Raw genomic sequence first — 27,310 nt, 5'->3', positions numbered from 1 at the left:
GTCTGGTTCAGCCTCAGACAAAGGATAGAGGTATTTGCTAGGGAAATGGAACTTGTGGCGGATCCCAAGACAATAACCTTTGTCTTCTCAACATTAAGCTGGGGGAGATCTGGATGTTGAACAAGCAGTGTGACAAATCAGAGAGAGTGGTGATGAGGAGGCGAATATGGCTCAGAGAGGTGATGGAAAGGTAGAGCTGGATGTAAATGTAGCTTAGTGCATAATATATTATTCTGGACCTGTCCCCCTTTTAAAGCCATTTTGCTGGGGTTTCCAAACCATGGGTCGTGACCCCCTTTGGGGTCATAGGGCAATCAGTTGAGGTCCCGGGCTCCGAGACAGCAGTGTTGTCTCTGGCTGGGATGTGAATTTTTCTTTTACAACGGTTGATAATGGGACAGCTTTTCGCTGCCCTGATTGGCCATTCAGTTCAGCACTCTGATTTGCTAATCGGGGACTTCCTTTGATGCGCTGGAGAGATACCTTGAACCGGTGTTGTGATGAGTGGCACGACAGGCTTGGTGATTGGCGCCAAGGCTCCATATTATAAGTGCACATGATTCTTAGCTCCGAGACCCCATCTGAATCTGCAAAACTATTGTAGGCAAAACCGCAAATTCCCCCTGCTCAACCTTGCACCCGCACCCTGCTCAACAAGCTTTACCCAGCTCCACACATCCCCCACAACATTCATCCTGGGGTTGCACCAATTTTTAAGCATTAAAATGGAGTCACAGTGGGAAAGAGTTTGGGAAGCATTGCTGTAAGGGCTAACTGCATCCTGAGGTTAATTAAGGGCAAATTGCTATTATGTACCAGTTTGTCAAAAGAGGAAACTAGGGCTAATCATATAGTAGATCTGGTGAGCCTAGCTTGGTATCAGACCTCCATGTGAGAATGCATCTGAGGAAGGATGAATACAATTAGCTGGTAGAACCAAAGGTACTGAAAATTGGCAGTTAAATCAAAGTTTCAGAAAGACTAACTGGAAGCATATGGCAGAAGATTTGGAAGAAGGCAATGGATTAACCCTATCAGGTCAGGGACAAAGCTGGTGCAGAAGCTAAATGGCAATGTTTTAATGAACAACTTCAAATACATTGAAGCCACGTATATTGCCAAATTCAAAAGTGGCATCGCAGCTATGCACAACGGACTGGATGAACCAATGGATCTTTTCCTGTCCACTGTTTTCATATGTCCTTAAGTAGGACCTGAGGCCGTTTAGAATTAAGCTATTCTGCATTGGTGAGGAAGTTTTTCTTGAAAATATATGTGCCTTGTGTCAAGCTGTGATGCCTGAAGTATGAGATTTGTGTCTTTTATGCATGTGCATTTATTATATTTTTGGAGAATTATTGGGCAGAATTTTACACCTTGCAGGCAGATGCGTGCCCAACCCAATTGGGTGGAAAATAACGTGTGATAATGTTGGGTGAGCACTCGGGTGATATTTTGGTCGGCGGGCATGCGCAAGAGTCGGCAGCACACCCACCGACAATTAAGAGGCCTATTTAGGCCATTAAAGTATTAATTAACAGCAAATTTTCGTTGCCCATCCAACATTACGGTCGGCAGGTGGGTGAATCGGCCAGGCAGCCTTTGCATTTTTCAGGAAACCTCATCCAAGGGCAGGATGAGGTTTCTATAATTAAACTTTTAAAATAAAAATGTTAGGGCAGAATTTTAAAATGCTTACGTTTAGGTGAGTGAGTCCAATGTGTGGACATTTTTTCTGCATTTATAAATCTTTATTTGATGGTTTTACCTTCTTCAGCTCCCTGAGGCAGCTCTCTGCCTTCAGGGAGCTTATATTGCACACTCCCCCACGCCCACGCTGACTTCAATGCTCACCCTCCTCCCGCCCCCACCCCAGCAGCGTCGAGCCTTTGAGTGTGCGTTTCAGGCTGGTTGGCTGTTAATTGGCCAGCCAGCGTGAAATTGCGGTCGGGGACCGATGGCAGGTGACGGCCCGTTTCCCGGCCGCTCCCTGGCCTGCCTGCTGTGCCCACCTGGTGACCTCAAAATGGTGCCCATTATTTTTCTCCTCTTCTCCTTTCATGGGACTTTCCTTCACCATGTCCACGAGCGTGGGGATATAATCTCCTTCCAGACCTCTGCTAATGTCTTTCTATGAGCAGGTGCTAAGAAGTGCATAAGGGCAATCTGGAATAACTCCTCTGTTAAATTGCTGTTTATTTCTGTGAGATTTGATGTATTCCCAAGATAATATGGCTGAAATCAGCAACATTTTGATGTAGATGTAAACCGCCATTAGTTGCATGATCGAGCTGCAAGTCCCACAAGACCATATGACCTGGGGAGTTTCATCACCCCTCCAGCATTTTCTCTTTGAAATAAGCATTGAACTAGCCCAAAGTCATCCAAATATTGGCAGTGTATTTGAACTCAACCCACCATAATATGAAAAAAGCATGATTGCACATGTACACAGCTTATATCCAAGGGCACCTTTAATTGCAAGCCATTTCCCCACACAAAAAGATAAATCACAATTGTGTGAGCCCCCATTGTGATGTTGGTTACTTAAAATATATACTCTCTACAAGGGTAAATATTACCTCCCAGCTCCACTAATTAAACTGTCATAAACTGCACACAGAAAGGACCAAATCTAATTTTAAAAAATTCCCATCTTGTTTTGGTTTCAGCTGCCGATGTTTCATATGCCACGATTGAGGCAAACTCATGCATCGCATTCCCCAGTGGAAGGAAACATCTTTAAGCTCTTTGCATGAATTTTTCTTTGAAATAATTGTTGGTATGCAGACAAATGTGCCAAGGTTGGCCTGTCTGTTCCCTTTTCTACTCTCAGAGCTGCTTAATATCCAATAGAAATTGGATTTGTGTAGGGTGAATGAGGTCATTTGACTGGACATAGGCCTTCATTAACATGCCATCCAGCAGTTCAGCTTTAAGCTTATCAAAGGCACTCACCCATTGGTAGATTTAAATGTCAGTCATATGTGGCTTTTAAACATTTGACCCTGCAAATGAAGAACCCAAAGTCCAATATCTCACATCAAATTCATCAGCTTATCATCACACTATTATTCATCTTTACAACTGTACTGAGTACCGTTCTTGTATCTGTTAGGTGATGGAAAACAGATTTGTGCTCTGCAAATTGTTAGGGAAATTCAGTGCTCGAAGGGATAATCAATCTCAGACTACATTATGTGTCTTTTCTTTCTGCATTTATAGTATAAGCAAACCTGATTGTGTCAAAGGTCATGGAAGAAAGTGTGCATACCACTTCGAAACTCAAAGTCAGTTTCCTCCATTTAAATGAAAATCCAAATAATGCCATTTGATTCGGATCAAATATGAGTGAATGGATGGATGAATGGCAGGTCTTCTTGTAATTAGCATAAACAACATAGCTTCTGGTAGTTTAGATCTGTCACAGTTACAGAGGGTCACTCTGTTGTGTAATTAGTACAAGGTTATTATCAGTGTGAGGTCAGAAGCTGACTGTTACCAGTCTGTCACAATCCATTTGGGCACTAATTCCAGGTAGTGATTAGAGCTTTGATTGTAGCTTTCCTTACAAACCTGACTGGCTCTAAGATTACACCAGGTCAAACACTGTCATGTAGGTCTTTGTATGTGTGTTCTATCTTTCATAGACAGCATATGATGCATCATTCAAAATATTAGGTTACAACACCAATGTGATATCAGATCAGGAGCTAGCTGTCTGAGTCATCAGTCAAAGATTTGCCTGCCCATACACCTATTCAAGTTGGCAAGTAATTAAACTTTATTTCATGTGTGTTGCTGTATTTGGAAAACAGAATTTGTAGTTAACTGGACTCCTTTTTAGAAAAGTAGTTTTGAAGTTACATATCATTGCTTTCCATTAACCTTATGCCACATTATTGGGGAACGAGGAGTGGTAATTCAGTGGGAAATAAGACAATGAACTTAATTTCTTGTGTGTGAAACTTAGCCACCTGTGAGATGGCTCTGTAATTTCCTGTTTCTGCTAGTTGTTAACCCATTTAAAGAACATGTTATCAAAACAGAAAATGCTGGAAAAACTCAGCAGGCCTGGCAGCATCTGTGGAGAGAGAAACAGTGTGAACATTTCAAGTCCCTATGACTCTTCTTCAGAGCTTCAGCTTCTGCAATATTTTGCTTTTATTTTAATGAATATGTTAACCTTGCACAAACAGGAATCTATGCAAACACATTAACTGCTGCACCAGGAAAAGCATGTGTAAGAAATCCTGCATGAGGTGAGCCTTCCTATTGTGTGTTTAACTTTCTTAGTGATCAGGAACGAGATTGCTGATTGACGTTACCATTCATGATCTGGAATAATGAAGTCCAGTTTTCATGTCCCCACGACCACCTTGGCTGAAAGCAGCTAACTTTATGCAAACCAGGATTTGAACCTGGAACTTTTCTAGCATGAATAGCATAATAGAACAAAGAAAATACATTTACCCAATAGGCGACTAAGATGACGCTGTAACTTTTTGTGTTTTTGTGGTTACAAATGACAGCATACTCGTTGATAAATTGTTTTATAATTCTTGCTCCTGTAAAATATTTGGCATTTTTTTAATAACGTCCCTCCAATTTTTCTCCCCTTCTCCTCTAAAGTTCATGTTATGATACCATTCTGTATACATTAAGATTCCCTTCTGTATATCGCCCAAGTGCAGCCCTTGACAGTAAATGTTGCCACTGAATGAATGGTGGAGGGCTTCTCATGCAATCTCAATCCATCCTCACATGACATCCACATGTTTACATCTGCAGCAAGAATCATTGGAGCAGCGGAAACTCTTGACACATTTTCGCCTCCATAAGCAACTGCTCCTGTTCCCATCTCTAGTGCTCCAATGTTACAAAAAGTCAGCTAACTCTGCACAGAACAGGAGGATTATACTTCATTCCTTTCAGCCTGTATCCCTCAGTTACAGCTTCTCGTTACCAACTGAGACATTTGGGGAGTGACATTTATGTATTTGAAAGGATTATCACCTAGTAAATCATCCCATACCAGCATTAATCAAGTTTTTCCATAGAGGAATACCATGGTGAGCGACATCATCATGTTGTTGCATTACTAATGATGCCTCATGGCAATCGTCTTTTAAAACTTCCTGTTTAAAATTGGGACATAGAAATATTGCACAAAGAGGCTCCTGCTGCAGAGCCAGCCTAAGATAGAACTATTCCATCATTGGAATGGATTTTCACTGAGACAGACTTTTCACCAACAAAGGTATAACCAAAGACTTTTCAATAACATGGCATCTCCGCTATAAGAAAAAGGAAAAATAAATGTTTTCAACCCACTGCTTGGAACTGAATGCATTAAAACATTTTAAGGTATCATTATAGACCTTCAGGTTCATTCCCAATATGAACATTTCTTGCTTTATCCAGTGTAAGAGCTTAAACGATGTTCTGAGGAAAATAAATGGATTAGGGTCCCATGGTTGGAGCATGGCAGGATGACGGGTTCCTGAATAGCTCATTTTCAACATCACTTAGAGCTATAACAGCTGAGGGACGCGAGCTGAGTGTGAAACCAATCACAAAGCCTCTCCCATGAGAAAAGAGCAATCTGAGCTCCTTATTCCTCCTTGGAATGCTTTCCGCTCTTTCCTGTTTTATTATTTTTTTTCATTTTATTCGACACAGCACATAGAAAATAACACCTCTTGTCAGCAGCTGTACAAAAATTCATGACCAGGGCCTCTTGAGTATTCAGGCTAATATAAAACTATTTTTTTTCTGCTTTGTCCCAGAGTGTTTTTGTGCTGTTATTTCAGGAGAATAACCCTCAGCTGCAGTCTTGTTTGCGTTTGGTCAAGAAAACGTAAGATGTGATATTTTTGAGGGCAAAAGGTATTCACTGATCCCTTTATTTTGAAGGGCGATGGGTTTTGTCACAATGGCATCACACACAGATAACTCAAAAGACAGTTCAATAGGTGTTTCTTTATTGCATTGAGCTTTTGCCAAAAAAATTCTATTTTAAGGTTTGCAAGCACCTTTTTCACAAAGACAGTGTGCCTTTAAGCATTGAGTGTATCCAACCATATGCTGAATTCAGATGCTCAGTTACCATGACAACACTATGCCCACCTACACCACCTCAGGGCGTACAATGAGCAGCAGGCAGGTAGTATTTTGTCACCAAATGTGTTGTATCTCGTGCTGATGGGGTAGGGTGGCAGCAGGAGTCCCCCATCTGTGCTGCTGAGCTTAGCGTAGTGCTGTTTGCAATTGAGATCAAGGACAAAACAGTATTTAAAAAAAAAGCAAGAAGTATTTCATAATTAGCCTTTACGTTTGCCAATTCTGGGAAGATAGAAGTTTTTCACAATGTAGCTGCATTCTGCCTGTTGGGGAAGGCATTTCCAGATTTTACTATAATTGAAGACAATTTTCCACCAATTTTTTAAAAACAATTTTTGCTTGAATTATTATTGAGTTACAACTATTTTGTTCAGAATAAAATTAACGTGGAAAGGAAAAACCTGCACCAAAGACATTGGCTCAGGAAGTCAATTGTATGGGCCTGTTTGCTAAATGCACTTGTTCAGATGGTTCCATAGTAGGAATGATTTAATTGGACTTGGGCCCCCACCCTGGGCTGAGACAACAAGAGACAGATATCTATGAAAGACTGATGTCAATAAAAAGACTGCATAAAGGAATGAAAACAACAGCAATAGAGGGTGAGGAAGGTGTTTTATTAACCAACCTTGATGAAATAAGAGAAAGACGGAAGGACCACTTTGAAGAACTATATGAAAGAAATGCCAAACCTGAAAAGATTGAGCTAGAAGAAGCAAGTAATGTTGATATCGATTTCATTGGACCAATGATACTAAACAGTGAGATAAGAGCAGCAATAAGTGAGATAAAAGTGGCTGGAGTATATGAAATATCTACAGCTGATTAAAAATGTGGGAAAAAAACAACAACCTTTGCTAAGTTGTGCAAAGGTATTTACTTATCAGGCGAATGGCCAGAGGACTTCATGCAGACCATAATGATCACTCTACAAATGCTATGCCAAAGGCATGCCGATGTTCTGACTTTTGTAGAATTATAATTTACTGATTGTCCATGCATCAAAGGTTGTGTTGAGAGTTAGAACAAAGATAGTGGCCGGAATTTTTTGACCCCATTGGTGTCAGGTGTCATGGTGGGCGCGGGGAGACAATATGGCGAGAAAGCCAAAAATAGGTTTCACGCCATCATGAGACCAATTTGCGATCGTCCACTCCACCCTTCAAAGGCGAGCCGTGTTTCCCACCACTGCACATTGGGAACTTAATTTCAGCACTTTAGCATCTCATTTGAAGCACTGCTTTCTGGAATTATGCCCCCCCCCCCCCCCCCCCCCCGCTGTGCTGGATCATCCGGACACATTGGCATGCAATGTTTCACAACTGTGCATAAGCAACGTGCATCTGGCGAGCTACACTTCTCTCAGGACTTTGAGGTTTGTTTGCCTACCTTGCTTTGGGCAGCACTCGCAGTCATCAGCGACAGGCTTCACAGGCAGCACCACATCACTTTTAGAGGGCCTCAGGGGCAGGTCTCTAGCTACCTGACCAGCCATAAGGTGGGGGTGGCTTTTCAATGGCTGCAGGGCTAGGGATTGCTTAGGGAAGGGGGAGAAGTGGCATTAGGCAAGGGAAGAGGCTGCAGGGCAAGGACTGTACTGGGGAAGGGGGGTATCCCAGGGTGTGTGTGGGGATGCATATTGACCTGTGCAAGTGGCCTTGAGATGATGAAGGCTGAGGAGGCAGTCGCCAGAGGAGATGAGTCGAGATGGAGATGTGAGGATGTGTGTGAGAGAATGAGTGGTGATGTCCCTTAAGCTGGCAGTGAATGAGATGCCAGTGAATGTGTGATGGCCTTATGAGTGTATGAGTTTATCATGATAAGATGGTTGCCTGCCGCTGGACCGGAAATTCCCACCTGTAGTCAATAGCGCTTTGGCTGGTCTGTCAAATTTTTGGCCACAGGAGTAGACTGGAGAGATAGACAACTCATAAGGAATCATGGGACAAACAGCAACCACGAGAGTAGCCAACAAGGAGTCATATGTGATTGGAAGAGGAGTTCGACAAGGATGTTTTTTTATCACCAATCCTCTTCAATATCTATGCAGAAGCAATGATCAATGAAGTGTTTGAAAGCACAGAATCTAGTGTCAAGATGCTGATGGTGGAAGGGTGGGGTGGTATCAGTTAGATTTGCAGGTGACAAAGCACTTGTACCAAGCATAGAAGAAGGGTTACAAGAACTAGTAGATGGACTAGTAAGAGCAGGCATGAATTTTGGGATGAAAATGAACATTGGTAAAACTGAAATGATGCAAATCTCAAAATCACCAAGAAACATTCATATATTCATACAATGAAGAGAACTAGAACAGGAGCAAGAATACAAATCTTTTGGAAGCATAATATCTGCTGAAGGAAAATGCAACCAAGAACTAAGAACAAAGATAGCAATGGGAAAGGCAATAATAAAAACAGAAAATACTGGAAAAACTCAGCAGGTCTGATAGCATCTGTGGAGAGAGAAACAGGCTTTACGTTTTGAGTCCGTGTGACTCTTCTACAGAGGTGGGGCTTTGGCGCACATTCAGGTGCTGCAGTCTGCAGTCTGGGATCTCAAGCTCTAAAACTGCTCACGGGTGCCCACCACAGTTGGCTGGAGAGTCCCCATTGGAAGTGCAGCAGCCTTTTACTGTTGATGCTGTAGCAACTGGTGAAATACCAGCAGTATGCTAAGTAAACGAGAAAAGGAGAACTTGCAAAACGATGGTTTTAACTACTTCTTACGAATTTTTGATAAATATTGGCTGGAGGTGAAATTGAGCTGTTGGATCAGTTTGTTTATTGTTTCGGATTTTGTACTGGCACTGATATTTGTAATGAAGTAAAGACAAGGCCTATGAGGCTGGACTGACAGAAAGCAGATGGATGGGGCTAGTAAGGGAGCTGGTGGACTGTTGGTGTATTGAGGATGGCAGCTTGGTCATGCCAAGCACTTGGATGAGTTGTTCTTTGAGAGCTCAGGCACTAGTGGCTGATGTAACTGTTGCTCTAACTCCTCTTCATGCTGCTGTTCCTCCTCGTCCTGCTCCTCTGTCTATTGTACCTCATGATGCCCAGATGATGTTAAAGATTGCTCCCTTATGATGTCATGGTTATGGAACATGCAGAAGAAGATCATCAATTTAGGCATCCTCTTAGGACCATCCTCACAAATGGTCCTGAGCCTATGGAGTGTCTGCTCAACAACATTTCGTGGAGTGCCATGGCTCTCGTTGCACACCAGCTCTGCAAAATGTGCCTGGGCTGTTGACAGGAGACATGAGGCAATAATGGCATTTATGGCATTTTCGTTAAATGGTGGAGAGGACAGATTTTGGTGATGTTTGCAAAGGAAGATCCATTTAGGATGGAGGGCCTAGTTACTGGGCTTGTGTCTTATCAGCCATGATAATTTGATAATGATAATTATGAGCATGGTCACGAAGTATTTCTAATATTTTGCATGGTGCTAAGATATTAAAATAAATAATTTACTGTTCACATTCCAGCCTATCACGAATTCTGTTAATTGCACTGCATATTTTTTTTTAAATCAAATGTAAATCACATGTTCCTGGTTGTTGCTGTGATCCCTCCAAGTGCGATTTGTGCTGCAGGTCTTTCCAAGCACTGTGGGTGAAGGCAGCCTCAACTCTGGCTGCCATAACATAATGTAAGTGAGGTGGTACTTGTACCCTTGTTGCAAAGTAACCCACTTCAGGAGGTGGTTTTATTCCCTGCATTCCCAGAGGTGCAGTGCTATCGGTGATGCCACATTATAGTTCTGATGATCATCAACACGGCTTCTGCATTTATGGCCTGGATTAGATTCCCTTAACATCACCATCTTTGGAAGGTCCAAAGTGACAGCTTTTGAATAACTGTCCAAAGGTTTAGCGCCAAAAAAAAACTGCCAGTGAAAGGACTATAGGCCCACAAATTGAGATGGCTCAAACTCATATAACAAATCAGATTAAATTGAATACCTCCACTTGTCAATCATATTAAGAGTAAAGATGTGATCACATAAAGTGAACTGTATCAAACTCAAAGCTGGCTTTTTTAATTTTACCACAGCCTGATGAATGGCCAAGATAGCAGCCTCAAATATCTTGAAGGCACAACAAAAAAGACAGATTTCAAATTAGGAAGTGTCTTTCAGGATACAAAGAAATGCTGTCATATATATTCAGGGCTGACTTTGGTAATTAAACAAGATGTCCAGTTTAGAGAGTATAGAGGATATGTAGGCTTTCTATTAAATAAGGAGGCAAAGGTTCTGTCTATCAGGGCATTATAAAATGGCATTATAAAAGACAAATTGGTTCCACTCTGTGATGATACATACCTTCAACAGCAGAAATTAAGACCATTTTCTAACTATGGAGCTCTTTTGGTTATCTGTGGTGATCAGCCATGTGACAAGGGTTGAAATGGCACTGCCTGTTTCTGATCCCGCCAGTGCAGGGCTTAAACTATCTTAGTGGTCGGGCCTCACATCTCAAGATCTGGTGCTCCGAGGCAACTCACACGTTGGGGAGAGTGAGAAATAAGCCAGCTCCTGATTCTCCTGTGTTATGACCATGGCAGATGTTAATTGCTGAGCAAACCAAATCCCAGAGGGAAACTTGGCTTATTTATGGGCCATACCTCTTTTTTGTATGCTGTAAACCAGAAGAACATGTACTGATCTCAGCAGCAAGGAGTCCAGACACTTTTGAGATTTTTAAAAATTAAAAGTAAAAATTTTATTCACAAGAAGAAAAGAAAACTTAAATGCAAAGATTACAGTTACACAGTTAAAATTAGCTTTAATAAACATTCCCCAAAAGACTCCTTACTTGGTCAGACCCACAAGTGAGCACCTTCCTGGCAACACTCCCTTATAGATGTTTAACTATAAAAATCTAATACTATTACCCAAGGCAAACTGCTGTAGCTTTGATAAAGGCATACCAAATGATCTCTTAAACTTCCTTCCACACTGCTGTGGAAATCCAAGACTTCAGAAAAAGACTGATTTTTGCCTCCCATGGCTGTTCTGGCTTGACTGGATGCTGATTCAAACTGTATCTTCTCCCAACCTAGAGCTGTTTCCAGGAGATCTTCCCCACATAGCCAACAGCCAACAACTTAGCTTTCCACAGGAACTCTGAAGTACCCTCTTCCCCCTTTCAGGTTCCATTGTTCTCATACCTCTTTGAAACTCAAATCCTTCCAAATATAAAATCTTTCATGTTTCCTTTTTTTGTGCTTTTGGGTCAATAAAATGTAATATACCCTCTTCTGTTTACCTATGGAATTCCTGTAAGATTCAAAAATGTTTCTTTCCACCTCTTTTCCTTTGATATTCAAATAAACTCTCAACTTATCTAAAAATGCAAATGTTAGATCTAGCCTATTTACTTGTACCTCAAACCCTCCATAATATCTCATTACAAATGCACAAATCTAATGCCTCTACCCTTTCATGTCTTAAACCTCCCAGACAATGTGTCTCTAGTAACCTTTCCCCAGCTTAATTAAATCATTTACCCATGCACACACAGGCACACAGCCTTCTTCAAAGAATAACACAATATTCCCCAAAAATATTTTTAAAAAAAAAATCATTTTCACACTTGACCCCACAAAAATGAAAGAACATTTTATTTTGTGGAGCATCCTACAGTGATCGGTTTAAGAAGATCTTGATGAGGGTGCTCCAATGATAGGGACCAATGGGCAGGGCAGGGCATGCCATACAGTCAGCATCCATTATTACATGAAAATTGCACTTACAAGATCCTGATTTAAATAACTGAACAAAGCAAGAGTGCTGGCCACCCATTTCAAGGATCGCTCTCAATGGGGCAGGTCTTGGAAGCCAGAAGGTGGGCTACCTTTTCCTCATTTTGTTGGTCCACTAAGCCATTTTCCAGTGTAAGCACAATGGTCGACATACGAAAAGGTGATTGCTACATGGGGATGCACAGTGCATCAAAATTTTATTCTATACCTTATAGCCCAGGACTCTACAGGTGTTTTCCTGTCTCCCACTGTAACGCCAGTGGGAGATAGACAAAACTAACTCATCATCATCACTACCACTACCCCGCACCCCCCCACCCCCAATTGCCCCGACCCAATGAAACAGCAAGAGACCAGGAAAACCCCCACAGAAATTTCATAGCCTCTATCTTGGAGCCGTACTATTACAACCGTTGAATCAAATAACTTGCTGAAACAAATATTTTCACTTGTTTCAGCATGAGCTCCAATATGGAAGAACTCAAACCAAATGTTGACCAAAACTTAACATGTTGGTCTGAACTCTAAGCTTGACTCTGGGACATCTCACCTTGCTCAGTTTTTCCTTCTGTAAAAATCAAGTTTGCCTCCATCATATTCAGTATCTGAATTTCAAACAAGACTTGCACTTATATAGTAGCTTTCAAGACCACCAGACATCTCAAAGCGCTTTTCTCTCAATTATGTATTTTTTGAACTGTAGTCACTGTAGGAATGTACAGCCAGCTCATGCGCAGTGACCTCCCACAAACAACAATGTGATAATGACCAGGTAATTTTTTAAACGTTGGTTTCTACCCTACACTTTCTCATTCTCTTCTATTTGCACTGTCCCACTGTATGGATTTCTCAATAGGAAAACACTGTGAGAAAGAATTGTGTTGTCAGTGATAGACAAACTACATGGTCTTGCATGCCCAGTATGTCATATTGACCTAAACCCATTTTCTTTCCCCACCAGCCTGCAAATCTGGGTTCTACAAAGCCTTTGCTGGAAATGTTAAGTGTGCCAAGTGTCCTCCTCACAGTCACGCTCAAGAAGAAGGCTCTGTGTACTGCGACTGTGACAGGAATTACTTCAGGGCACACAAAGATCCTATCTCCATGGCTTGCACTAGTGAGTATGACTTTTTTTCTCTCTCTTATTTTGTTTCTTTGTTGCATTGTTTGTCCCAGCACTGGCTGTGACCATATAGGAAAAGCATTCAGCTTCTGCAATATCCCAGTATTACATGATGTTGTAATCAATACCCGCATTGTGCTTCCTGGATGAGAGATGGTTTTCTAGCAATTGTATTTTTAGCATTAAGAGGATTATGGATCTTTATAAATGAAAGATTATTGGGGGCAGACGAGAATGTGGAGTTGAGGTTACAATCAGATCAGTCGTAATCTTAATGAATGGTGGGGCATGCTCGAGGGGCCGAGTGGCGTACTCCTGCTCCTAATTTGTATGTTCATATGTAGATGGTAAAAGAAAGAAATAAAAATAGAACATGTTGAAAGTTTGCAGCAGTTCTGACGGCATCTGTGGAGAGATAATGTTTCAGGTTGATGATATTTCATCAGAACGGAAGGTAGAGATGTAACAGGTTTAAAGCAAGTTAAAAAAGGACTTCTATTTATCTAGTGCTTAATCATGTCTGGCAAGCGTCTTAAAGCACTTGATAGAACCAAAGCACAGAAATAAGGTATTTGTTCCATTATGTTTGTGCTGTTTCTTAGTTCTCTCTCTCTTTCTATAATCCTGTGTCTTCCTCTGATTCAAATAATTATCTGGTTTTCCCTTAAAAGATGGAATATTCTCCACCTCAGCCACTCCCTGTGACAAATTATCCTGAGTCAAACACTCCAAACATCTCTCCTTGCTCTGTTAGTGAAGATTTTAAATTATGACCCACTGTTACTGACTCGATATAGTTGTTGTTGACTCCACAAACAAAGGAATCAGTTCCTCCCTATGGACTCTAAAGCCCCTCATGATTTTAAGAATCTTTACTAAATTCCTTCAGTTTTCTTTGCACCAGTGAAAATAGCTCACTATCTCAACTTTCTCCCCATAACTACAGTTTCCCATTCTGGTCAATCTACATTGTATATTCTCCATCTTTATCCTTCGTATAAAGGAATACCCAAAGCTGCACATAGCATTCTGTCATCTAACCTACATTTCATAGAAATTGATGATTACTCCTTTCTCTTGTATTCTATGTCTCTATGTATAAAAACCAGAATCTTGTTGATATTTTTCATGGCTTTGTCCATACACCTACACTCATATTTTGTTTTATTCTTTCATGGGACGTGGACTTCGCTGGCTAGGCCAACATTTGTTGCCCATCCCTAATTGCCCTTGTGAAGGCCAGAGAATTATGTATATGCGCCAGCATGCCCCTCTACTCATCTACAACTTTCATACGCTTTCCTTTAAGTGGATACTCCTAATCTTTGTTTTTCTTCCCAACGCGTATTACTTCTGTTATCTACATTAAGTTGCTTTTTCCAACCATCTGCCCATGCCACCAAGTTAGTTTTGCCTTCATGAATTATATGACAGTTTTCCTCATTGTGCCAACTTTTGTGTCATGAGCAAATTCCAAGACTGGTCTCCCTGCGCCCTATACCCACTTCCCTTTATATTTCTTAAATCCCCTCATTTGGATTCTGTCTTCAAATAATCCCAGGACTTCCTTACACTATACTGTATTGATAGAATCCTTTGCTAACTCTGCAATGCCATTTCATTGTTTCCCTATCTCTTTTCAGAATGTTACAGCCAGGAATATTAAACCTGCCCAAACTCCCCATCACTCCAATAAAGCTATTACATCATGCCCCTCGATAGATCTTAACATTTCTAACTCTTCAGATTTGCTTTCAATATTTTGTTCAACTACACACACAGCACGCAATCCAGACTCCAACATTTTGGAATGTTGATCCTTGTACTTTTTCCTGGTTTTTTCATTTCTCTTCTTTTATGGCCCCTTTTACATTTATTTTCTATTACTTCAGCACATATCACTTTCTTTCCCTTTCTCCTCTGATAATTTTCCTCACTGTTTATTTCTACTGAATCTTTTGCTTCTATTGCAGCAGTTTTATTGATCCTGCATTCCCCCAGTCTCAAATTTAGACTTCCCCATCCTCAGCCATGTTAGATTAAATGTTCCTCCACTTCTATAGTTATCCTCCCTGCAAAGACAATGATTTTGTTTCGGTTCGGGTGGAGGTTGTCCTTTCAGGTTTATCCTTTCCTTATAATTCATTTTGATGCCCCATGAATGAATCCTTCCTTCCTGCACAAGCCATGCTGCACCTTTTGGAACTTCTTTTGCTGACCAATGTCACCGTGAAGCAATCTGAAGCAACTGAACCACCTTGGGGTTAGGGGGTGGTGGTGGGGGGAGGGGGGGTGTTCAGTCTGGGTCTGACTACTTAAACCTCCCCCGTGCAATGCTTCAAATGTATTTCCATGTCTCCAATCCTAGCATGGATACATGAATTTCAATGTTCTCTCTATATTTACAGTTTTTCCCTCTCAACTACGTCCTTCACCCTTCATCCTGGCAACATACCACGACTGCAAAATGCCTATCTGTTCATCCAAATATAAACCACGACTACCCTCCACCTGTTTTTGTAGTCCACCTGCCTCTGAACCTGTCTTATGCTCCATGGAGCCAGTGTTGTTCAGGGCCACCTTCCTTTGGGTCACAGTCATCTCACTTCATGTCAGTGCTATGTACCATTTAACAGTTCCAGTGAACTAGGGGCTGTCTGCATCTCTGAGCTCAGTTTCTATCTGCTATCTCTGCAGATGGTGCTCTCTCCTTTTCTTAACACTATTCCTGTGTCCTGAATGGGCCATGTTGGCTCACCATATTCTGTAAAGCAAGACCAAGAAATCCCTCATCCACTTTGATGCCGTGGAATGTGGTAGTTGCTTCAAAGGCTCAATTTTCCAATAATTAGTGCAAATGTGCAGCTACAGGATGCACTGAAAATCCACAATCGTCCACATATTGTGGCCGGAATTCTCTGCTCTCACTGATGGTGGCGGCAGGAAGGATATTTGGGATGATGGCATTCCTGAACCTAGCTGCCTCCCACCTCCACCAGAATTAACTTCAGGGTGGGAAGGCTTATGGTTGGCCTTCCTGCCCCACTGCTAATTGAGGCCTCTCAGTGGCCAATTAATGACCACTCAAGGGCCTCATCCTGCCACCGCTGGTGTTAACTCAGCTGCAGGCGGGCGTCTTACTATGCCTCACATATGGCAGCAAAAACCATATGGCAAGCTGGCCACCTCCAGAGGCTGCGCGGGGTGGGGGGATCCCTTGATCAAAGGCACTCAGTGTCTGATCATGGGACTGAATGTTGGGAAGTGGGGAGGGGGCCCACTAAGAGCCACCTCCCTTCCCTTCCTGCCAAACCCCCTGCACCCCTCTCACGCCGACCCCCAACCATGTAAACACTCTGTCCCCTCCACGTTACTTACCTGTGGCCCGGTCCACTCTACGATCCTGGGAAACCAGTGCCTATCCTTCCTGCAGAATAGCCACAGCCTCCCCAGTGGCTCTGCTGAGCACAAGAGCTGCTGGCCTCTGATTGGCCGGTAGCTCTCACTTGACGAGATTTCCGCCCCCATGGTCTTGGGGGAAGGCCCACCACCGGCCTTGCCATTGCCTGGTTGTCTTGTGGCCTGGGGGGCCCTCTCAAAAAGAGGCAGCACAGATCTCTCGCCTGCTCTCCAGCCAGTAGGTGAGACCCCCCGACGCTGCAACAAGATCCCGCCCTGCAATTTCTGCCTTTAGCTTAGGTTTGCAGCACTTGCTTCCTTTGTCACTTCTGCTGAAATTAATATTTGTTTCCTCTTTTGGACTTGAGAATTTGGACTGACATATCCAAGCCCCGTGAATGCAGCCTTCTGTTGAAAATAATTTGTCACAAAATTTGGCATGAAGTTGGAAAACTTCAGGTCATAGGAATGCATGGTGTGAAAGGTTGAAATGCCTGTGGTATTATGGTAAGGGGTCTCTCTTCTGCGATTGAGGCATTATAAAGGGAACTTTATCGCTGACCTTGGAAAGCTTGGTGCTGACACTAATAAGACCTGATGGCGCCTGACTTCACTAACCCAGCATTAACCCTTGCAATCACGATAATCCAAATCATTGAAGCGACATCTATAGATGTCAAATTAAAATAAATATGGTCATTGCAATAATGTGCTGCTGAATGGCCATTCATTATATCCCCATTAAATGTATGGATCTTAATTGCAGCATGCAAAGTTCATAATGGAATTCTATGAAGTCTGTTCTGCTAAATGGGCAAGTCTACAGGGGGCTTTTCTTGGTGAAACTACGCATTTTATAGAGGAAAATATAAGCTGAGCAGAATATTTTGCAATTTTAGAGCAAATCTTGCTTCTGGCATAGAGAATCTCGAGAGGGTTCTTACTTCTGATGGCATCAGTGATGGGGAGTATTCTGGAGTGACTCGAACTAGCCCAAGAATCTCTCTGGTATGCCCTAGCCTGGGAAATCAAACCTACAGGCTGAGAAATCCACCAACTAAAGAAAGAAAAATATCTAGGAATGTGAGCCAAGGCATTAACACACCGATAAACCTATCAAATCTTCTTTATGTATTGGTTTGTGTAACAACAGGGCATGACCAAAGACAACTGTAACATGACAGATGTCCCATAAATTGAACCCTGCTAGTTATAATGGGTTATGATGTAAATTGAATTCCTCACTGTGTGTTACTCTTTTGTAGCAGACTGTATATTTAATCCTGTTATCATGAATGTTAACCTAAACAGAACACATTAGTACCTAATAGTTCACATCCAGTAATATTTAGTCAATGTCATATTTTATATCCCCCTAAAAAGGGCTTTACTGCTTGACAGCATAGGTGCTGAGGAAATATTTCCCCTGGCTATGGAGTCTAGAGTCTTAAGATAAGGGGATGGCCATTTCAGTCTAAGATGAAGAGAAACTCCTTCACTCAGAGCATTGTCAGTCTTTGGAATTTTCTACCCCCAGAGGATGCTCAGTCATTGAATATATTCAAGGCTGAGATTGATAGATTTTTGGACTCTAAAGGAATCAAGAGATATGGGATTCAGGCAGGAAAGTGAAGTTAAGGGCAAGGATCAGCCATATTCTTATTAAATGGTGGAGCAAGCTTGAGGGTCTGTATGGCCTGTTCCATGCTCCTGTTTCTTGTGTTTTCTCTATCTACTGTTTACTGAAGCGCTAACCCATTTCAGAATTTCATTAAAATAGAAGACAGAAATTTTATACAGATATGTTGGTACATGTGTTCCTAATATCGTTCAGCATAGTTTCAACTCCAAAGATACAACTACCATCAAAAGGAAAATTGAAAACACTCTGTGGAGTACTTCAGGTGAACTCTTAAACACATGAAATGCGAGGTGAATCATGCTGGTTACTTGCTAACTGATTGAATTTATCTGTCCCAAACTGCATGTAGGCAAAGTATAAAGTCTCTTTAAGCATGGTGGTGCAGAGCCAGCAGAGTGACATGATTTAATGGGACTGAGGGGCACAAGAAATGCAGCAGCTTTGTACCAATGCTTCTAGAGCAACTGATCCCAAAACCTGACTTGTCAGACATCAAAGTAAAATAAGCCCTGAGGCATTATTGGATAACGGTTTGTAATCTCGTCTTGCAAACATAATAGAAATCAGAAATATTAGTTGAAAAAAATTCAATAAAGTTTCTGCATACTTCATAATTCAGTCGGCTAATCATTGATCTATTGGGCTTCTGATACTAACAATTCATTGGAGAAGGATTAATAGTTCATTTCACTTTAAAATGAAGTGTGAATATAAATCTCTTTCGTGTGTTGTATTTTCTTCTGGTAATAAAGTCGGGCATCAGTTACGTTTTTTTTCAGCAAGGCTGAGGGCTCAAAGGATTAAGCTGAAATTATGCTAAGCCAAATTTAATTAAAATATTATTGCGGTCTGAAGAGTCACATGGTTTACAGGCTCCCCACTGCTCCCAGCCCAAAGCTTCAAACAAAATGGCTTTGTTGTAGAACAATGGCTGAGCTGCAGTAACATTTCTCTTGCCTTTCATTCCCTTCCTTGCCCCCTTTGGTCCCAGGACCTCCTTCCATCCCGAGGAACGTGTTTTCCAACATCAACGAGACATCGGTTATTTTGGACTGGAGCTGGCCGACCGATGCAGGAGGCCGCAAGGACGTCACATTCAGCGTCATCTGTAAGAAGTGCACCAGCGGCCCGAGACAGTGCGAGCCGTGCATGAGCAACGTTCAGTTCCTGCCTCGGCAGACGGGCCTGGCCAACACCACGGTGACGGTGGTCGACTTGCTTGCGCACACCAACTACACCTTTGAGATTGAGGCCGTGAACGGGGTGTCCGGAATGAGCTCGGTGCCGCGGCAGTTTGCTGCAGTCTCCATCACCACCAATCAGGCAGGTAGGTCACTGGCTTTAATCCTTAATTGAAAAGTCAAAAGGACAACACGTTGAGGGATTTTGAAACAGTACCCAAGGAGAAACTGTTTTTAATGACGAGTTAAGGTAATTGGCAAAAGAACTGGGGTGGGGGCCGATGAAGAGAGTTTATTTTTACACATTGAGTTGTTACGACCTGGAATGTATTGCCTGAAAGTTGGGGATGGAAGCAGATTCAATGATAACTTTCAAAAGGGAATTGGATATTTACTTAACAGGGGAATATCTGCAAGGCAATGAGGAAAGATGAGGGTGAGTGGGACTAATAAGAGTTGAAATGAGCTAAATGGCCTCCTCCTGTGCTGTATGGTTCTATGAACATGTAGATTTTGACTGAGTTTACAAATATGTTATTTTAAACAATGTGTTAATGGCATTATTGGATATTGACTTAGCAGGGCTTCTAAGCTCAATGGATGTGAGGAAACTTTGATGCCCTAATTATCTTGCAATTTAGGGCCAGTACCAGTCCCAAAATATCAATTATGTCTATACCATCCTACCAAATGCAACATAATTCTATATTGACCCAACCTCAAAACGATTGCCTCCATAAAGCATAAGGAGGCGTGCCTGTTGCAAGCTGTTGTGTATACATTAATTTTTCTGGGACAGGCAGATCGATTGGTTGGATTGGATTGTTCTTAGTCTAAGCCTGGCAATGCCGGTTTATTTCTTTAAATGGATTGAAAAGAAAGGTTGTAGGAGATAGAACAAGATTGCTCTCTGCATTTATGTCAGAGTCACAATGGTTTGGAGGGTGCACGGAAGATGCCAGACCCATGACCCTGCCCCCCAACCCCCTTTCTTCATGCTGATTGTCATACACAGGACACAATTCTCATGTATTTACTGACTTGTCTTCACATTTCACCATGCGATTTGTGCGACCACTCAGTTTACTTCTGGCTGAGCAGAGCTAACTGACTAATGTTGCACACTGTGGCCTGTAGGATGACATGAGTGAAGATGTGCAGAGCCATATAACTCCCATCCTTCACAGTGGCTTGACCTGGCAAAGTAACTCAGCCCTTCTGTTAGGCTAATACAATGTTGGTAATGCAACTATAATAAGGATATTAACACAGTTGTTCCTGAATCAGCCACTGGTTTTCTGACTGTATTTGTCTTGCCATTATTCCAGCGTTTAACATTTAGCCTCAGTGACATAGTGAAGCTAGCACTCCAGTAATATCATGAGCATTTATTGAACTCAAAAATAGATACAAGTGGGACAAAACAAAGAAGTATTAGTATTAATCATAAACACTAATCAATGGTTATTACCTGACAGTACCTTAGTGCTGTGTTTTTGTTTCCAGCTTTAAAAGGAAGAAACATAAATAAGAAATGCAAAAGAGTAAGAGCCTCCATCTCCAATGATAGTTACATTCTGTTTATTTACCTTTTTGGCATCCTTTCCCTGTATTTTCTCCTGTACATGCTGATTCATATTGGCTACTGAGAACTGGCAACTCTCCAGTCCCTCATCCAACTGGCCATACCTCTGGAGTAAGTCTAGTCTCTGTTCTATCATGACACTTCAAACATGAGCTATGTCATAGCAGTGGCCAACTGAAGGCCTCATCCTGCTTCTGCTGCTATTTTACTCATGGCAGGGGGAGGCTCATGTCAAGTGGGTAGCCCGGAACCTTTAGCTGCAAGGACTGGTGTCAGGCAAGGCCGGGTATCTCCTTTGTGGATACCATGCACCTACCTGAGGCACCACCCCAACCCCCCACACCCAAGAACACCCTTCTCCACCCATGGCCTCTCAAACCCGCCCCCCCCCCCCCCCCACCCCGCTCACCCACTCTGCTGGGCCTGCCAGCCTGACCCTGGCGAAATCCCCCCAATTTAACCTGGTGTCCGGCTCCAGCAATGGTCACCATTGGGAATTGCCTGTAATCCTAGCAGTGGCTACCGCTTCCACCTGGCACTTCTGGGACCACAGAGCTACCAGCCATCTGCAGCTCTGAAGTGGGAATTCCTGTCCTTGAGGGGCAGAAATCCCCACACCAGTGTATTAAAGGCCAATTGGCCATTAAATGACAGTGGGGCAGCTGTTCTTCACCAGGGTGGGCTGCCCACCGTCTCTTTAGCTTCAGGGGTGGGACGTGGTGGGGACCACAGTGCGCCGTAAAACCCTGCCCCATAAGGGGGAATCTTGGCTAACTTATTCCTGCTTTGCCTCGGAGCACTGAGAGTAATTGTAGCATTTCCATATGTTGCCTCAGCTGAAATCATAGCAAGGAGATCAAACTTATAATCTCCCTTGTCTGCATGGCTCAGTATCATAATTGCATGGCTCACTTACTAAACAACTGTGGAGGGAAAAAGATGGCTTGGGCTATCCATTTCTGTCATCACTTGTAACACTGGTGTTTTCAGTTCTTAAAACCAGTTTCACTTAAGGGATAAGAGCAAAATAATATTTTCACAAGGATATATTAAGTAACCTGTGTTTATTGAATAAGTATAAAATAATACAATAGAAAGCATAAGTCATATATCAATTTACATTTGCAAAAATGAAAATAACAGAAAAGTTTATTGTTTTTAATCATTTATAGTGTTTGTGCTAAAAGACTTGCACAAAAACAGCAATTGTTTAACTTGGATAGGTTTCCTCCCGTGTTGGCTGGAAGCCCTTGATCAGTATCTTTTTTTTATTCTTTCATGGGATGTGGACGTCGCTGGCAGTGCCAACATTTGTTTCCCATCCCTCATTGTTCTTGAGAAGGTGGTGGTGAGCTGCCTTCATGAACTACTGCAGTCCATCTGGTGTAGATACACCCATAGTACTGTCAGGAAGGGAGTTTCAGGATTTTGACCCGTGACAGTGAAGTAATGGCGATATAGTTCCAAGTCAGGATAGATGTGTGACTTGGAGGGAAACTTGAAAGTGGTAGTGTTCCCATGCATCTGCTGCCCTTGTCCTTCTAGTTGGTAGAGATCACGGGCTGTTGAGGTAGCCCAGGTGTGCTGCTGTAGTGCACCTTCTAGGCAGTGCACACTGCTATCAATGTGCATTGGTGGTGGAGGGATTGAATGTTTAAGATGTTGGAGCTGTACTCACCCAGGCAAGTGGAGAGTATTCCACTTACTCCTGACTTGTGCCTTGTAAATGGTGGACAGACTTTGGGGAGTCAGAAGGTCGGTTAGTCACTGCAGAATTCGCAACCTCTGATCTGCTCTTGTAACCACAGTATTTATATGGCTGGTCCAGTTCAGTTTCTAGTCAATAGTGTTCCCCAGGATATTGATAATGGGGGATTCAGTGATACCATTCAATGTCAAGGAAGATAGTTAGATTCTCTCTTGTTGAAGGTGATCATTGCTTGGCACATGAGTGATGCGAATATTACTTGCCACTTGTCAGCCCAAGCCTGAATGTTATCCATGTCTTGTTGCATGGACTGCTTCAGTCTCTGGGAAGCTGCAAATGGTACTGAACATTGTGCAATCATCAACGAACATCCCCACTTCTGACATTATGTTGGAGGGAAGGTCTTGATGAAGCAGCTTTTAAAAAATGTATTCTTTCATAGAATTTGGGTATCGCTGGCAAGCCCAGCGTTTGTTGCCCATCCCTAATTGCCCTGGGACTGAGTGTCTTGCTAGGCCATTTCAGAGGACAGTTAAGAATCAACCACATTGCTGTGGGTCTGGAGTCACATGTAGGCCAGATCTGGTAAGGATGGCAGATTTTCTTCCCTAATGGTTATTATTGAACCAAATGGGCTTTTACAACAATCAATGAAAGTTTCATGGTACAATCACTGAGACTAGTTTTCAATGCCAGATTTATTAATTGAAATTAAATTCCACCAGCTGCCAGGTGGGATTTGAATCCATTTCCCTAAAGCATTAGCCTGGGCCTCTGGATTACTAGTTCAGTAACATTACCACTACACTATCATCTACCCCCAGCTGAAGATGGTTGGGCCTAGGACACTACCCTGAGGAACTCCTGCAGTGATGTCCTGGGACTGAGATGATTGGCCTCCAACAACGATAATTATTTTCCTTTGTGCTAGGCGTGTCTCCAACCAGTGGAGAGCTTTCCTCCTGATTCCCATTGACATCAGTTACGCTCCATGATGCCACATTTGGTCAAGGTGTCAAAGGTAATCACTCTCACCTTCCCTCTTGAGTTCAGTTCTTTTGTCCATATTTGGACTAAAGCTGTTACGCAGTCAGGAAAAGAGTGAACCTGGTGGAACCCAAGCTGAGCAGGTTATTGCTGTGTAAGTGTCTCTTGATAGACTGCCAACTACCCCTTCCATCACTTTGCTGATGATCAAGAGGAGGCTGATGGGATGGTAATTGGCCCGGTAGGTTTGTCCTGCTTTTTGTGGACAGGACATACCTGGACAATTTTCCACATGCTCAGGTAAATAGCAGTGTTGTAGCTGTACTGGAATAGGTTGGCTAGGGGCACAGCTAGCTCTGGAACACAATCTTCAGCACTTTTGCCGAGGTGTTCCCAGAGCCCATAGCCTTTGCAGTATCCGTGCCTTCAGCCATCTCTCTATATCATGTGGATTGAGTTGAATTGGCTGAAGGCTAGCATCTGTGATGCTGAGGACGTCAGGAGGAGGCTGGACTGGATCATCTACTCGGCTCATCTGGCCGAAGTTAGGCTGCAGCATTTGCAACTTTCTGTGTCCTACTGAAAAGGTAGACGGGGCCTCAATTTAATATCCTACCTGAAAAACAGCACCTCTGACAGTGTGGCACTCCCTCAGTACTGCACTTCACTGTCAATCTAAATTTGTGGTCAAGTCCTGGTGGAAGGCTCTGTCTTGTGTGTGCAGCAGGTGTAGCCAAACTCTAAGTGGATTTAGAAAGAACAGGTTCACGCTTATGAGACAGTCAGAGAGATCCTAAATGTGTGGGTCAAAGACTGAAAGATGCCACCATCATATAAACATGCAGCATGGAAAAAATGAGAAAATACTAAAATAAAATGTCGAACTGAAAATCAAAATACCTTTAGGATGTGGTTAATTAGCAATAATAGGCATTAAATGGAACAGTAAGGTATAATTGGGGAAAGGCACATTGATTGACAGGTAAGACCCTAGGTCTCCTCTTCAATCAGGCTCAACATCTTCAATTACCAGTTACTGCATTCCTCGTTGTCCGTTATTGTTTAGATGATTGGCAGCAGAACAGGGTGCTCCACAGTTAATTTATAGAAATGCTTAAGGAGGCAGAGGTCCAATTAGTCCCCGCCCAAATATTATGTTGAAAACTTGGCACAAGGATAGCAATGGATTATGAGACAAAATAAAAATCACAGGTCAGCATTAAACCTCCTAAAGAATTACCAGTTCTAGAGGAAATAATGGGATCGCTACTTATTATTTTAGTATATTTCATAGGACATTTTTCTGCTCTAGGTATTCTGGATAGGAGTAACTTATGCTTGAATAATGCCAATCTATATGAAACAGTATTGTAAAGAAAATTGTTGGATGCTCACCAAGCGATCAATATTGAATAATATCACAAGAAGAGACAGGCATAGTGTTCTATGATCACCTGCCCTCAGAGTAAGTGGTGCAGATTGTCACGACACAATTCTACTTGTGATATTTGTGAGTTATGAGTTTTCAAAATCTTTGAACAGCTGCTATATGCTACCAGGTAGCCTGGCTGCATCCCGCTGTCCTCTAGCATTCAGTGAAATAAAATGAAAGTGTGAAAATCTTCCTGTTAATCTTACTGAAAAGGTTGATGTAAGTTTAAGACAGATTTTTTTTTGTTTTGTATTCATACCAACATTTTTGTAGGATTTAAACTGCCTCCATTAACTATTATTTATGAGATAATATAGCGTTGCACTGGGATTTAACATGTCTCAGGGAACAGATGAAATTTTCCTCAGACCCTTGTGCTTTATATCATTTAAACTCCTCAATGTGTTGCTGCCTTGTAAAACACACGTGCTTGTAGCTTATTTTACAGGGATGTATTCATGTTCGGTCTGACAATTTTTAGTACCTAATTCTTTTTAATGCCTAGTGTGGGATTGGTACTGTTGCCCATCTTCTGAAATGACTTTACTTCACATTGTAGCTAATTTGTTAATAATCTGTTGCAACTAAAGACAAGTTTGCTGAAGGCAAGTATCTATTGACTTTGATTCTGGTGACTGTGGGAGAACTTCTGCTGAGTCTCTAACAGAAAAGCTTGAAGAACATTGTTGTTTGTTGCAAATTGCAGCAACTTTAATCAAAATTGTCGTTGTTGCCTCTAGAACCCAATTTTCAATTTCAGCATATAGTGCTTTTGTACAAAATGCCTGAGAGTTTAGTCATGAATACTCAGTGCATACAAATGAGCGCACTGGCATTAAGTGCTGAATGTTTCTAAATTTTGGGCAGAAGCCTCACCCAGCATTAACATTCAAAGTCGGCATTTAAGGCAAAATAATTTATTGCATAAGGGAAACATAGGAGGTGAAATTGAGCTTGTCGAGAATGCGAAACAGGCCGAATTGTGTTTGCTGACTGCTAAAACATACCTAATATTCAGTCCCATTCAAATCAAAGGAAGTAATATTGATTGGGCAGATAATGGCCAGATTTTTCAGTTGGCGTGTAGGGGCGGGATCCACATGCCGGCACGTAAAATGACGTGCGATGATGTCAGGCGTGCGTCCCGGCATCATCGCGCTGTCTTGCGATGTTTCGATCAGCGGGAGCATGCCAGAGTTGGCTGCATGCCCGCCGATAATTAAGGCCATCAAGGAACTAATTAATTTAAACTTGCACTGCCCACCCAACCTAATGGATGGTGGGCAGGAGGAAAGGCCAAGCGGCCTTTACATTTTTTAGGAAACCTCACCCACAAGCAGGATGAGGTTTCCTAAAGCTTTAACAAATAGAATTTTAAAAATTTCTGAAATATAAAAACATGTCCCATCTTATGTGACACAATCATGTTCATGTTTCATTACATTTTTATTCCATTTATTTATTTAATTCAAAAACCTTCAATCTCTCTGAGGCAGCTCCGTGCCTCAGGGAGGTTGAAGCACTCTTTCGTGCGCATACGCTGGCCCTGACTTTCCCTCCTCCCCTGCCCGCACAGGGAGCACGACTACCGCTCATGTATTACGCAGGGTGGGCGTTAATTGACCCACCCACGTAAAATGGCGGTGCGGAGCCGATTGCGGGCGGCAGTCCACAATCACCCCCACCCGCTCCCCCCGAGCCCGCCCAATGTGGGAAAAAATCAGGCCACTGTGTGACTGGCCGACACCATATCACATGTTTTATGTTCCTGCCATGTCCAATTTCACCCCATAGCCTTGAAGGGCCAATGAAGATGGACTTTGCTGTGGATGAAATAAATCCCACCAAACACAGCTTTGAGTGCTTTAAGTGGTAGAAAATGAAATAGAACACAATAAAAAAATCAGATGACACCAGAGCCAACCTGCCTGCGCCTGTTATTACGCCATCAACCACATTTAGGTCGCACAAACTTACCTGGCAGAGAATCCAAACTTGAGAGCTCCAAATCAGCACAGAGACAAACTTGTGCCATAAACTATAAAGATACTTACAGTGTACCATGAATCTCTTCCCTCAACTGCTATTGCTCCACCCCTTTCCAAACTTGTATAGGGATCTACTGCAATTGTCAGTCTGCTTGTCCAACATCCAGTATTGGATGAGCAGAAATTTCCTCCAAATAAACATTAGGATGACCCATCACAAACTCCTTTCCCTAACCACCGACTCTAACCCTCCTGCTGACTGGTTAAGTCAGGCTACATGCAACCTTGGTGTCATATTTTAACCAGAGACCAGCTTCCGACCATATATCCATTCAATCACTAAGACTGCTTATTTCCACCTCCATAAC

The 27,310-nt window shown here is 42.4% G+C and overlaps 1 protein-coding gene across 2 annotated transcripts in view; it reads left to right on the top strand.

Annotated features, from left to right (window-relative positions):
* The window catches only part of epha3 (eph receptor A3), a 269,035-nt gene that overhangs the window by 143,495 nt on the left and 98,230 nt on the right, over window positions 1–27,310 (top strand). For both annotated transcript variants that reach the window (XM_041210805.1, XM_041210804.1), the window contains exons 4-5: window positions 12,859–13,014; window positions 19,053–19,388. In XM_041210805.1, coding sequence (XP_041066739.1) covers window positions 12,859–13,014; window positions 19,053–19,388 — 492 coding nt within the window. The remainder of the gene's footprint in view (window positions 1–12,858; window positions 13,015–19,052; window positions 19,389–27,310) is intronic.

The sequence above is a fragment of the Carcharodon carcharias genome, chromosome 18 (genome assembly GCF_017639515.1).
Source record: "Carcharodon carcharias isolate sCarCar2 chromosome 18, sCarCar2.pri, whole genome shotgun sequence".
Lineage (NCBI taxonomy): Eukaryota > Metazoa > Chordata > Chondrichthyes > Lamniformes > Lamnidae > Carcharodon > Carcharodon carcharias.
Note: the sequence above shows the minus strand (reverse complement) of the source record. Positions and strands in the feature narration are given on the sequence as shown.